The 13,115-nt window shown below is 57.4% G+C and overlaps 1 protein-coding gene across 1 annotated transcript in view; it reads right to left on the reverse strand.

The window, feature by feature from the left end:
• Positions 1–12,856, reverse strand: part of ARHGEF17 (Rho guanine nucleotide exchange factor 17) — a 67,535-nt gene extending 54,679 nt beyond the window's left edge. The window contains exons 1-2 of the mRNA XM_014956650.1: positions 9,961–12,856; positions 8,477–9,427 (exon numbers count right to left, since the gene is read on the reverse strand). Coding sequence (XP_014812136.1) covers positions 8,477–9,427; positions 9,961–12,615 — 3,606 coding nt within the window. The 5' untranslated portion in view covers positions 12,616–12,856. The remainder of the gene's footprint in view (positions 1–8,476; positions 9,428–9,960) is intronic.
• Positions 12,857–13,115: the final 259 nt, after the last annotated feature.

The following is a 13,115-nucleotide window of genomic DNA, read 5'->3' on the forward strand; positions in this document are numbered from 1 at the left end:
AAAACTGGGCACACCATCAACGCAGGCTCTGGGAGAGGAAAGCCAAGATTTGCCCATCCCCATCCTCCCCCTGCAACGGCTTTAATTATAGATTTCCAGCAACGCGGAAAAGCGAGAAAAACTCCCAGCCATGGCCCCAAACCTGGTTTCTATGGAGCTTTACAGAAAGGGAAGGGAGGGATAAATAGGTCCAAAGATGCCAAACTTTGTGCAAGGAGTATTTGCCTCGTGCGTGGACCCAGCACTCGAGCTGTCCCCAAAGTGACGATGAGCTTCTGGAAGATGAGACACAGAATCTTCTAGGTTGGAAGGGACCTTAAAGATCATCTTGTCCAACCGTCAACCTAACTGACAAAAATAGACCCCCGCACAACAAACAAGGAGCATCATCACTAAACCATACCTCCCAGCACCACGTCAACCCGTCTTTTGAACACCTCCAGGGATGGGGCCTCAACCCCCTCCCTGGGCAGCCCATTCCAATGCCTGAGAACCCTTTCAGTGAAAAAATTTTTCCTAATATCCAGCCTGAACCTCCCCTGGTGCAACTTGAGGCCATTTCCTCTTGTCTTGTCGCCTGTGACTTGAGAAAAGAGACCGACCCCCATCTCTCTACACCCTCCTTTCAGGGAGTTGTAGAGAGCAACAAGGTCTCCCCTCAGCCTCCTCTTCTCCAGGCTGAATAACCCCAGCTCCCTCAGCCTCTCCTCATAAGACTTACTCTCCAGATCCCTCACCATCTTTGTCGCCCTTCTCTGGACCCGCTCCAGCACCTCAATGTCTTTTTTATGGTAGGGGGCCCAAAACTGGACAGAGAGGATGCTCGGGAGGGATGTGGGGGTTTTCCCCAAGTGTCCTTGGGAATGTGACCCCGATTTTTCCCTTCGGGGGATCCCCCTCCATCCCCGATGGCTTTTTTGGGGAGCAGCAGGTGGGGAAGGCAACGGCCCGGGGGGCGCCGGGGGCCGCGTTCCCACGACTCCTCCGCTCCCTCGAGGTGCTATATTTAAATCAATATTTTCCTGTTTCATCTGACTGCTGCTAAATCAACAAACAGAGCATGGCAGCCAGCAGACCTCATTTTCCATCCTCTCGTGCTGGATTCGGCCACAGGCAAAAAGAAAGAGGCAAAGGGTTGCCAGCCCGGCATCCCGCTCATACCTTCCCTGAGCAGCAAATGGACCCCAAATCCACCCCAAATTCATCCTTGCTTGGTGATGGGCTGCTGCACACAGCGTGCATGGGTGTGCAGGCATCTGCTTGCCCATCCCAGCGGCTCATGGGATGCTGGAGGCAAGAAAAACTTCTGTGTCTTGAGTTTTTTTGGTTTTTTTTTTTCTTCTTGTTTTTCTTGAAAGCATCTTTTCTTCTTCCTGCGGGCCCCCGCGCCGTGCGCCGGAGCGAGACGTGCTGCTAACGGCTCCTGGGGAATTAAAAAACCTCGTGTCCCTCATCAGACGCAAGGGTGAAGGAGATCTTCTGCACCCAGGACGGTTTGGCCGGCTCCAGCCCCATGGAGGATTGCTGGAAAGCACCCAGGACAAACAGTTCTGCTGCCGAGGGAGAACAGCACGTTACCTCTCCTGGTCGGGACACGCTGGGCGGTCGAACCCTGCAGGCAGCTGGCATGGCAGTGCTCACCTTCACTAAAACCACCAAGCCACCCCCAAACCATGGGGGCTGGGAAAATGTCTCTGGGGGGATGACGCTGCAGGGATGCTGGACCCCAAGAGAACATCTTGGGGGAATGATGCCACAGGGACCCTGGTCCCAGAGGAATATCTTGGGGGAACGATGTTGCAAGGAAGCTGGACCCCAAGAGAACATCTTGAGGGGATGATGCTGCAGAGATGCTGGACTCCAGGAGAACATCTCAAGGGAATGATGCTGCAGGGATGCTGGACCCCAGGAGAATATTCTAGGGGAATGGTGCTGCAGGGACCCTGGTCCCCAGGGGAATACCTTGGGGGCAATGATGCTGTGGGGATGCTGGACCCCAAGAGAACATCTTGAGGGAATGATGCTGTGGGGATGCTGGACCCCAAGAGAACATCTTGAGGGAATGATGCTGCAGGGATGGTGGACCCCAAGAGAACATCTTGGGTGAAGGATGCTGCAGGGACCCTGGTCCCCAGAGGGAATAACTTGGGGGGAATGATGCTGTGGGGATGGTGGACCTCAGGACTAAAACCACCAAGCCACCCCCAAACCATGGGGGCTGGGAAAATGTCTCTGGGGGGATGACGCTGCAGGGATGCTGGACCCCAAGAGAACATCTTGGGGGAATGATGCCACAGGGACCCTGGTCCCAGAGGAATATCTTGGGGGAACGATGTTGCAAGGAAGCTGGACCCCAAGAGAACATCTTGAGGGGATGATGCTGCAGAGATGCTGGACTCCAGGAGAACATCTCAAGGGAATGATGCTGCAGGGATGCTGGACCCCAGGAGAATATTCTAGGGGAATGGTGCTGCAGGGACCCTGGTCCCCAGGGGAATACCTTGGGGGCAATGATGCTGTGGGGATGCTGGACCCCAAGAGAACATCTTGAGGGAATGATGCTGTGGGGATGCTGGACCCCAAGAGAACATCTTGAGGGAATGATGCTGCAGGGATGGTGGACCCCAAGAGAACATCTTGGGTGAAGGATGCTGCAGGGACCCTGGTCCCCAGAGGGAATAACTTGGGGGGAATGATGCTGTGGGGATGGTGGACCTCAGGAGAACATCTTGAGGGAATGATGCTGCAGGGACCCTGGTCCCTGGGGGAATATCTTGGGGGGAATGATGCTGTGGGGATGCTGGACCCCGGGGGAATATCTTTGGGTGAATGATGCTGTGGGGATGCTGGACCCCAAGAGAACATCTTGGGGGAATGATAAAGGTCTCTGGGGGGATGACGCTGCAGGGATGCTGGACCCCAAGAGAACATCTTGGGTGAAGGATGCTGCAGGGACCCTGGTCCCCAGAGGGAATAACTTGGGGGGAATGATGCTGTGGGGATGGTGGACCTCAGGAGAACATCTTGGGGGAATGATGCCACAGGGACCCTGGTTTGCGGGGGAATATCTTGGGGGGAATGATGCTGCAGGGATGCTGGACCCCAGGAGAACATCTTGGGGGAATGATACTGAAGGGATGGTGGACCTCAGGAGAATATCTTGGGTGAAGGATGCTGCAGGGACCCCAGTCCCCAGGGGAATATATTGGGGGAACGATGTTGCAGGGAAGCTGGACCCCAAGAGAACATCTTGAGGGGATGATGCTGCAGAGATGCTGGTCCCCAAGAGAATATTTTTGGGGAATGATGCTGCAGGGATGCTGGACCCCAGGAGAACATCTTGGGGGAATGATACTGAAGGGATGGTGGACCTCAGGAGAACATCTTGGGGGAATGATGCCACAGGGACCCTGGTTTGCGGGGGAATATCTTGGGGGGAATGATGCTGCAGGGATGCTGGACCCCAGGAGAACATCTTGGGGGAATGATACTGAAGGGATGGTGGACCTCAGGAGAATATCTTGGGTGAAGGATGCTGCAGGGACCCCAGTCCCCAGGGGAATATATTGGGGGAACGATGTTGCAGGGAAGCTGGACCCCAAGAGAACATCTTGAGGGGATGATGCTGCAGAGATGCTGGTCCCCAAGAGAATATTTTTGGGGAATGATGCTGCAGGGATGCTGGACCCCAGGAGAACATCTTGGGGGAATGATACTGAAGGGATGGTGGACCTCAGGAGAACATCTTGGGGGAATGATGCCACAGGGACCCTGGTTTGCGGGGGAATATCTTGGGGGGAATGATGCTGCAGGGATGCTGGACCCCAGGAGAACATCTTGGGGGAATGATACTGAAGGGATGGTGGACCTCAGGAGAATATCTTGGGTGAAGGATGCTGCAGGGACCCCAGTCCCCAGGGGAATATATTGGGGGAACGATGTTGCAGGGAAGCTGGACCCCAAGAGAACATCTTGAGGGGATGATGCTGCAGAGATGCTGGTCCCCAAGAGAATATTTTTGGGGAATGATGCTGCAGGGATGCTGGACCCCAGGAGAACATCTTGGGGGGAATGATGCTGCAGGGATGCTGGACCCCAGGAGAACATCTTGGGGGAATGATACTGAAGGGATGGTGGACCTCAGGAGAATATCTTGGCGGAATGGTATTGCAGGGACCCTGGTCCCTAGGGGAATATCTTGGGGGGAATGATGCTGTGGGGATGCTGGACCCCAAGAGAACATCTTGAAGGAATGATACTGAAGGGATGCTGGACCCCAGAAGAACATCTTGAGGGAATGATGCTGCAGGGACGCGGGACCCCGGGGGAATATCTTGGGGGGAATGATGCTGTGGGGATGCTGGACCCCAAGAGAACATCTCAAGGGAATGATACTGAAGGGATGGTGGACCCCAGGAGAACATCTTGAGGGGGTGATGCTGCAGAGATGCTGGTCCCCAGGAGAATATCTTGGGGGGATGTTGCTGCAGGGATGCTGGACCCCATTATTAATCCCTTCCCAGCATCATCTGCTGGAGATGGTACACCAGGAAGGACAGACCACCCCCGTGACACGGAACAGACGTTCCAACACCCCAAAAATCCCCAAGCGGCGATGATGGCTTCCCCAAGCTGACAGCCGACCTCGCGACGCCGGCCCTCTCCATTGAGTTAAGGAGGGGGAGTAAAAAAAGAAAATAAATTAAAAAATAAAGCTTATTCCTTCGCCATCGGTCAGGGAGCACGTAAATCTCCACTCCCAGCCAGCCGTCCCGGTGCCAAGTTATATCCGGTCCTCGATGCTCTCACCCATAATTAAAGCAACTCCCTTGCAGGGCTCGTTCCCCCCCTCCAAGCCAAGGCTGGTGCCATCTGAAATAAAACATCCCAGCCCCGCTATATAATAAATCAAAAAGAGAAATAAAAAAAAAATCCTGGTTCCAGTTACGTTATGGCTGCAGCACAAAGAAAATTCAACGGCAGGAGAGAGATTTGAAGATAGAGGCTGCGGCGTTGCCCTTAAAAGGGAAAATTCGCACCCTCTTCGCTGAGGCTGGTGGGTTCAAGCAAGGTGAGGAGAAGCATCCCTGGGGTCCAGCCCCCTGGGGGTGGCCTCCGTCCCCAAGGTGATGCTCGGCCAAACTGGGCTCCCAGTTGCCAGAACCCACTGCTGGAGTGGGTAAAAATCCAGCTGGAATGATCCCAAAGTGACCAGGGTTGGGGGGTGTATCGGGGTGCGGGGTCAGAAGAGCATCCCTGATACTGGGGCCATCACCAGGGTGGGCACCATCCCTGGGGGCACCACAGGGAGCTGCCTGAAGAAGACATAATCTCATTATAAATTATTAATATAAACCACGTATTATATAAACTTAACATATTAATAATTTAGTAAGAGATATTTATAAAGAAATGCCACCGCCGGGTACACTGCTGCACCTCGGAGACTTGCTGATGTCCCCAAGGTACCACCAGCTGCCATCCCAGGAGGTTCCTCATCACCCCAACTAAATTATAACGCTCGATGCTTTATCAGCACTTTTCAGCCCTGGGATCAGAGAAGACAAGTACTTTGCTCTAAACTGGTACATCGGGATAAAATCTTGCAAAATTCACCCCAAAATTATTTCCAAGGATGTTTTTCGCAGGAGCCAAGAGCTCCCCGTTCTCTACCAACAACGGCTGTTGTCCGGCCATGGGGACAACAGCTGGAGAAGGAGTTGGATGGGGCATAGAGTGTCCCCCCCACCAAGGAGAATATCCTGGGGGGAGGACGTTGCAGGAATGCTGGACCCCAGGAGAATATCTTGGGGGAAGATGCTGCAGGGATACCTGACCCCAAGAGGACATCTTGGGGGATGATGCTGGAGGGATTCCTGACCCCAGGAGAATATCTTGGAGCAATGATGCTGGAGGGATTCTGGACCTCAAGAGAATATCTTGGGGGAAGATGCTTCAGGGATGCCTGACCCCAAAAGAACATCTTGGGGGATGATACTTCAGGGATGCTTGACCCCAAGAGAACATCTTGGAGGATGTTGCTGCAGGGATGTCAGACCCCAGGAGAATATCTTGGGAGAAGATGCTGCAGGGAAGCCTGACCCCAAGAGAACATCTTGGGCGCTGATGCTTCAGGGATGCCTAACCCCAAGAGGACATCTTGGGGAACAATGCTGGAGGGATTCCTGACCCCAGGAGAATATCTTGGAGCAATGATGCTACAGGGATTCTGGACCCCAAGAGAATGTATTGGGGGAAGATGCTTCAGGGATGCCTGACCCCAAGAGAACATCTTGGAGGATGTTGCTGCAGGGATGTCAGACCCCAGGAGAATATCTTGGGAGAAGATGCTGCAGGGAAGCCTGACCCCAAGAGAGTATCTTGGGAGAAGATGCTTCAGGGATGCCTGACCCCAAGAGAACATCTTGGGGGATGATGCTTCAGGGATGCTGGACCCCAGGAGAACATCTTGAGGGAATGATGCTGCAGGGATGCTGGACCCCAGGAGAATATTCTAGGGGAATGGTGCCGCAGGGACCCTGGTCCCCAGGGGAATATCTTGGGGGGAATGATGCTGTGGGGATGCTGGACCCCAAGAGAACATCTCAAAGGAATGATACTGAAGGGATGGTGGGCTAAGAGAACATCTTGGGGGATGATACTTCAGGGATGCTTGACCCCAAGAGAACATCTTGGAGGATGTTGCTGCAGGGATGTCAGACCCCAGGAGAATATCTTGGGAGAAGATGCTGCAGGGAAGCCTGACCCCAAGAGAACATCTTGGGCGCTGATGCTTCAGGGATGCCTAACCCCAAGAGGACATCTTGGGGAACAATGCTGGAGGGATTCCTGACCCCAGGAGAATATCTTGGAGCAATGATGCTACAGGGATTCTGGACCCCAAGAGAATGTATTGGGGGAAGATGCTTCAGGGATGCCTGACCCCAAGAGAACATCTTGGGAGAAGATGCTGCAGGGAAGCCTGACGCTAAGAGAACATCTTGGGGGATGATACTTCAGGGATGCTTGACCCCAAGAGAACATCTTGGGGGATGATGCTTCAGGGATGCTGGACCCCAGGAGAACATCTTGAGGGAATGATGCTGCAGGGATGCTGGACCCCAGGAGAATATTCTGGGGGAATGGTGCTGCAGGGACCCTAGTCCCCAGGGGAGTATCTTGGGGGGAATGATGCTATGGGGATGCTGGACCCCAAAAGAACATCTCAAAGGAATGATACTGAAGGGATGGTGGACCTCAGGAGAACATCCTGGGGGAATGATGCTACAGGGGTGCTGGATCCCATGAGAATATCTTTGGGGGGAAGATGCTTTAGGGATGCCTGACCCCAAGAGGATGCCTTGGGGGAATGATGACACAGGGATATGGATTTTAGGAGCCTGCAAAGAAAAACAACCCTCCTCCATGTGGCTCTGCCCCGACCAGCAAGGGTTACACCGCCGGGCTCAGCCCCGGGGACTTCACGCTTGGCTGCCCGGCGGCGGCTGGTGGAAGGGAACGGTCCAGCCCGTTCCTCTTAAATCCACATGGAAGCAGGGCAAGAGAAAGAAAGAGAGCCCTGCCAGCCCCATTCCTGTGAGTTCTCTGCTCATCCCCCACAGGAACGGGTATTTCTGGGGAGCTATTAAAAGCCCCGTGGGTGCCGGAGCTGCTGTTGCCGCAGGAGGAGGTGGTGCTTCCAAGCCCTTCCCGGCACAAACACCCAGAGCGATGGGAACCCAAGTCCCTCTTCAAACAACAGCCGAGGGGCCGGCGATGCCAAAAACCCACCCCCAGGAAAGACCCCCAAAAGCCCACGGCCACTCTTCAAGACGAGGAGGGGGGGGGAAACATCCCCCCAGCAGCATTAATTCTTCCACAGACAGGACAAAACTTTACCCCTCGATAAAATAGTTATTGTGTGCACAGGAATATTTCTTCCCCTTTTTCCCACCCCGCCAGCACCGCAAAGGAAACGGTCCCGGGTGGAGGGATGCAATTTTTTTGGGGGGGGAGCGAAGGGGAAAATGCCAATTTTCTCGATAAAGTTCATGACACGGGGAATCCCAAGCAGAGGGACCATTTAAGCCCTCCCTGCTAAGAAAAACTCAATTTTTGGTTCAGCATCTTGTGGCCGGCCGAGAGCGCACCCTTTTTATCGGTACCTTATATATAGCGTATAATCTATGTCTATAAAACCACCTTCCAGCAAAGTTTGGTGCTATTTAGCCTGAAAACTGCTTCTTCCCACCCAAAAGTCGCCTTTTTTACTGGGGAGGTCACTCCTACAAACAAGAGCTCGTTCCCCTGGGACAGCCGGAAAGGGCTGGGAAAGCTCTTGGCCATCCGGCAGCACATCCGCAGATGGGAACTCGTCCCCAACAAGGGACACTCAAAGGCCACCCAAAGCCACCAACGCTCCGGAAGGGTCATGTACCCTGTGAAACTGAGGTTTTTAGGATGGATGGGCACTCACCACCTGTGGCTTGGTCCTGGGGCTGTGTTCGTCGGGCGGTCGTGGGCAGCGGGGCAGCCGGGGTGGTGGGGCAGCGGGCGGAGAGCGAGGTCCATCCCCAGGAGCTGGGGACGCGTCACCTGAGTTGAGGGCCAGCATGTACCGCTTGGTGACATCCTCCAGCGAAGGAGGTTGGGAGGTTGGGAAGGATTTGCCAGGTGAGCGGCCAGCAGCAGGAGCAGGGAGGTGGCTGTGGTGGCCGGAGGGGACAAGAGGCTCGGGGACGGTGATGGGGACGAAGGTGGCAGGCTCGCTGGTGTGACGGACGTGTTTGGTGGCCGGGCGGCTCTTGGTGAGGACGGCAGGAGCTGGTGGTGGTTGGTTTTCCTGGTGAGCCGCCCGGTTGGAGCGCTTCTTGGAGCTGCGCCGGGCGATGCGAGGGGACAACACGTCAGCCAACTTGGGGTCAAAGCCATAACCACGGCCGGTGCCCGGCGCCGCTGGTTGCGCCGAGAGGATGGGCTCGCTGCTGGACGGTGGGATGGTGGGCTCCAGCTCGTTGATGGCCTCACCGGGACCTTCAAAGGCACCGGTGGGCAGCTCACCGCGGCGGCTGGGGTCGCTCAACGACTTCTTCTTGATGGTCTTGCCGTTGCCCTTCTCATCGATGAGCTTGGCCATGGCGCCGGGCTGGCTGACGATGGTTTGGATGAGGCTGCTGTAGTCCCGTGGCCCATCACTGCCCAGTGACAGGTCGCTGCCCGCGCTGCCAGCGCTGCCGGCGATGGCGGCGGGTTGGGGGATGCCCGCCTTGGTGCTCAGCGAGCCCAGGAGGTTGCTGTCGACGGAGAAATTCTTGGCTTCCTCCGCCACCGAGCGCCTCCGGTGGGGCATGGGGTCGCTCAAGGAGCGGTAGGGTTCGGTGCCACCCTCGCTGCCACCCTCCATCCCATTGGCACCCGCCGAGGGGAACTTTCCCACCCCGCCAGCACCGCAAAGGAAACGGTCCCGGGTGGAGGGATGGTGATTTTTTTGGGGGGGGAAGTGAAGGGGAAAATGCCAATTTGCTCGATAAACTTCATGACACGGGGAATCCCAAGCAGAGGGACCATTTAAGCCCTCCCTGCTAAGAAAAACTCAATTTTTGGTTCAGCATCTCGTGGCCGGCCGAGAGCGCACCCTTTTTATCGGTACCTTATATATAGCGTATAATCTATGTCTATAAAACCACCTTCCAGCAAAGTTTGGTGCTATTTAGCCTGAAAACTGCTTCTTCCCACCCAAAAGTCGCCTTTTTTACTGGGGAGGTCACTCCTACAAACAAGAGCTCGTTCCCCTGGGACAGCCGGAAAGGGCTGGGAAAGCTCTTGGCCATCCGGCAGCACATCCGCAGATGGGAACTCGTCCCCAACAAGGGACACTCAAAGGCCACCCAAAGCCACCAACGCTCCGGAAGGGTCATGTACCCTGTGAAACTGAGGTTTTTAGGATGGATGGGCACTCACCACCTGTGGCTTGGTCCTGGGGCTGTGTTCGTCGGGCGGTCGTGGGCAGCGGGGCAGCCGGGGTGGTGGGGCAGCGGGCGGAGAGCGAGGTCCATCCCCAGGAGCAGGGGACGCGTCACCTGAGTTGAGGGCCAGCATGTACCGCTTGGTGACATCCTCCAGCGAAGGAGGTTGGGAGGTTGGGAAGGATTTGCCAGGTGAGCGGCCAGCAGCAGGAGCAGGGAGGTGGCTGTGGTGGCCGGAGGGGACAAGAGGCTCGGGGACGGTGATGGGGACGAAGGTGGCAGGCTCGCTGGTGTGACGGACGTGTTTGGTGGCCGGGCGGCTCTTGGTGAGGACGGCAGGAGCTGGTGGTGGTTGGTTTTCCTGGTGAGCCGCCCGGTTGGAGCGCTTCTTGGAGCTGCGCCGGGCGATGCGAGGGGACAACACGTCAGCCAACTTGGGGTCAAAGCCATAACCACGGCCGGTGCCCGGCGCCGCTGGTTGCGCCGAGAGGATGGGCTCGCTGCTGGACGGTGGGATGGTGGGCTCCAGCTCGTTGATGGCCTCACCGGGACCTTCAAAGGCACCGGTGGGCAGCTCACCGCGGCGGCTGGGGTCGCTCAACGACTTCTTCTTGATGGTCTTGCCGTTGCCCTTCTCATCGATGAGCTTGGCCATGGCGCCGGGCTGGCTGACGATGGTTTGGATGAGGCTGCTGTAGTCCCGTGGCCCATCACTGCCCAGTGACAGGTCGCTGCCCGCGCTGCCAGCGCTGCCGGCGATGGCGGCGGGTTGGGGGATGCCCGCCTTGGTGCTCAGCGAGCCCAGGAGGTTGCTGTCGACGGAGAAATTCTTGGCTTCCTCCGCCACCGAGCGCCTCCGGTGGGGCATGGGGTCGCTCAAGGAGCGGTAGGGTTCGGTGCCACCCTCGCTGCCACCCTCCATCCCATTGGCACCCGCCGAGGGGAACTTACGTCGGCGCCGCAAGCTGCCAGGGGTGCTGGGTGTCTCGGGTTTGCCAGCTGGAAGGTCTTCAACCACCGCCGCCGGGTGAGCGGGCAGCGGCATTTCGGTGTCACCGGCTGCCGGCCCAGCGTTGGGCAGCGTCCAGGCGTCCACGGATTCGTGCAAGTCTTGGAAGGGCATCCCCACAGGCTCTGGCTCTGTGACGATGCCCTCGTCCGTCACGCTCGACTCATGACCCGACAGCTCCTCCATGGATTTCCTGCGAGCGAGGTTCTCCTCCGACTCCACTTCCTTCAAACACCGCGTGCTCTCCGCCCGGCCCTGAAGGGTCACCTCCGTCGTCCCCGTCGGTGCCACCACCTCGGCGCCCTCCACACCTCCACTGTCCTTCTGCTCGGCTGTGAAGCCATAGTCCTGCTGGGAACCCATCCTGCTGATCTTCTCAAAGACCTGCCTCGCCTCCTGGATGTACTGATCCTGGATGACCATGGGGAGAGCATCCTCATCCCTTCGCTGTCCCCCATCCAAAGCCACCTGGTCCTGGCTGTCGGCGGTGGCCAGGAGGAGCTCGGAGGAGCTCTGCTTCATGGTGCTCTGTAGGAAAAGCCTCCGCGCCCCCGATTTTTCGGAGCAGGTGAAGGACTTGGCTCGACGCAAAGTGGCCGTCAGGTCCTTGAGCGTTGGCCGCTCGCCCGGCGCCCAACGGTTGGGGGGCTGAGTGGCGCCGCGGCCACCCGGGGAGGAGTTGGCAACGCCGGAGCTGCCATCGGAGCCCGCGTCAAGGCCAATCCTCACCCCTTTCTTCTTCACCTTCAGCTCCGAGAGGTCTGATTTGAGGAAGCTGAGGAGCGTCAGGGTCTCGGTGGCAATGTCCGGGTTGGACAAGGACTTGCGGTGCTTGGCCCGCTCCGCTTCCAGCCCCGGTTGGTGCAACCTCTCACTCCCAAAGTCCAGTTTCGCCTTGGCCGTGCCCTGCGGCAGCTTGGGACGGACACGGACGGACGGCTGTCCCCACGCCAGGCCATCACTCGTCCCAAAACTGGGGGATCGATAGATGCCATAACCTGCCTGGAGAGTCCGTCCTTGGTTGGGCCAACAAACCCCAAACTGTTCTTCTTCTTTCAGGGTCTCCGTGCTGGAATAACGACTGCTGCTCCGCGACCCGCCGGGGCTGCTGAAGGGCAGGATGTTCACTTTGGAGACACGGGCCACCACGGGCAAAGGATGACGGGGGACCACCACCCTCCCGCAGCCTTCAGCCTCGACATCGCCGCCATCCGCCGGGTTCTCCCAACCACCACTCTCCTTCTTCTTCTTCCGGGCGGCGCGGTGACGGTGGGCACCGCTTTGCCCCCCTTCGCCTTCGCTGCCCGACGAAACGCGGGGGGAACGGGATGATGATGATGATGATGATGATGCCGCCGCCGTTGCCGCCGCCGTTGCCGCCGCTTCATCCTCCCCGTTGGAACGGGGTGATGGGGAGGAGGAGGGTGGTTGCGGTCGAGTCGAGTTATGCCAGGAATGCGGGCCGGGCTCCGGCGGAGTTCCACGGGGAGAACGGAGAGCCGGGTGCGGGACACGGCTGCGGGGTGGAGGAGGTGGAGGAACCCCCCGAGAGCTCCCGCTTCCAACCCCGCTCCCGTTGCCCACCATCCCGTTCCCTCCAGTCGCCGATTGCCGGCAGCTTTCCCCGAAGAGTTTCCTCATCGCCGGGACGCTGGGCCAACGCGGCGGCGGCTCCGCGTTTAACCCCGGGCCCGGCGACGGCGACGACGACGACGACGATGACGGTGGAACCGGAGATGTCGGTTGAACCCCGGCATGAACCGGGCCCGTTGGCTCCGGCTCGGTAAAACGAAGAGAAAGCTGCCGTACCGAAGGGGCCAGGCTGCCAAAAACCCGGCCCGGTTCTTGCTCCGCGTTCGACGTTGAAACTTTCCTACCCGGGAAGAAGAAGAAGGAGGAGGAGGAGGAGGAGGAGAAGGAGGAGCGGAGAGGGCGACCGGCTGCGCTTCACCCCGACCGGGCACCCCCGGGAGGATTTGTGGATTGACTCTCTCTCCTGACCCACACCACCCCCGGCTGGATTTTGTGGGGTTCCGGTGTTGCTGGATTTTCTTTTTGGCTTTTTTTTGGGTTTAATTATTATCATTTTTTTTTCTCCTCTTTCCTCGGGGGAAGGAACTGCTTCGCCAGCCCCCCTCGTG

This window comes from Calidris pugnax, unplaced genomic scaffold (assembly GCF_001431845.1).
Source record: "Calidris pugnax isolate Ruff unplaced genomic scaffold, ASM143184v1 scaffold275, whole genome shotgun sequence".
Classification (NCBI taxonomy): domain Eukaryota; kingdom Metazoa; phylum Chordata; class Aves; order Charadriiformes; family Scolopacidae; genus Calidris; species Calidris pugnax.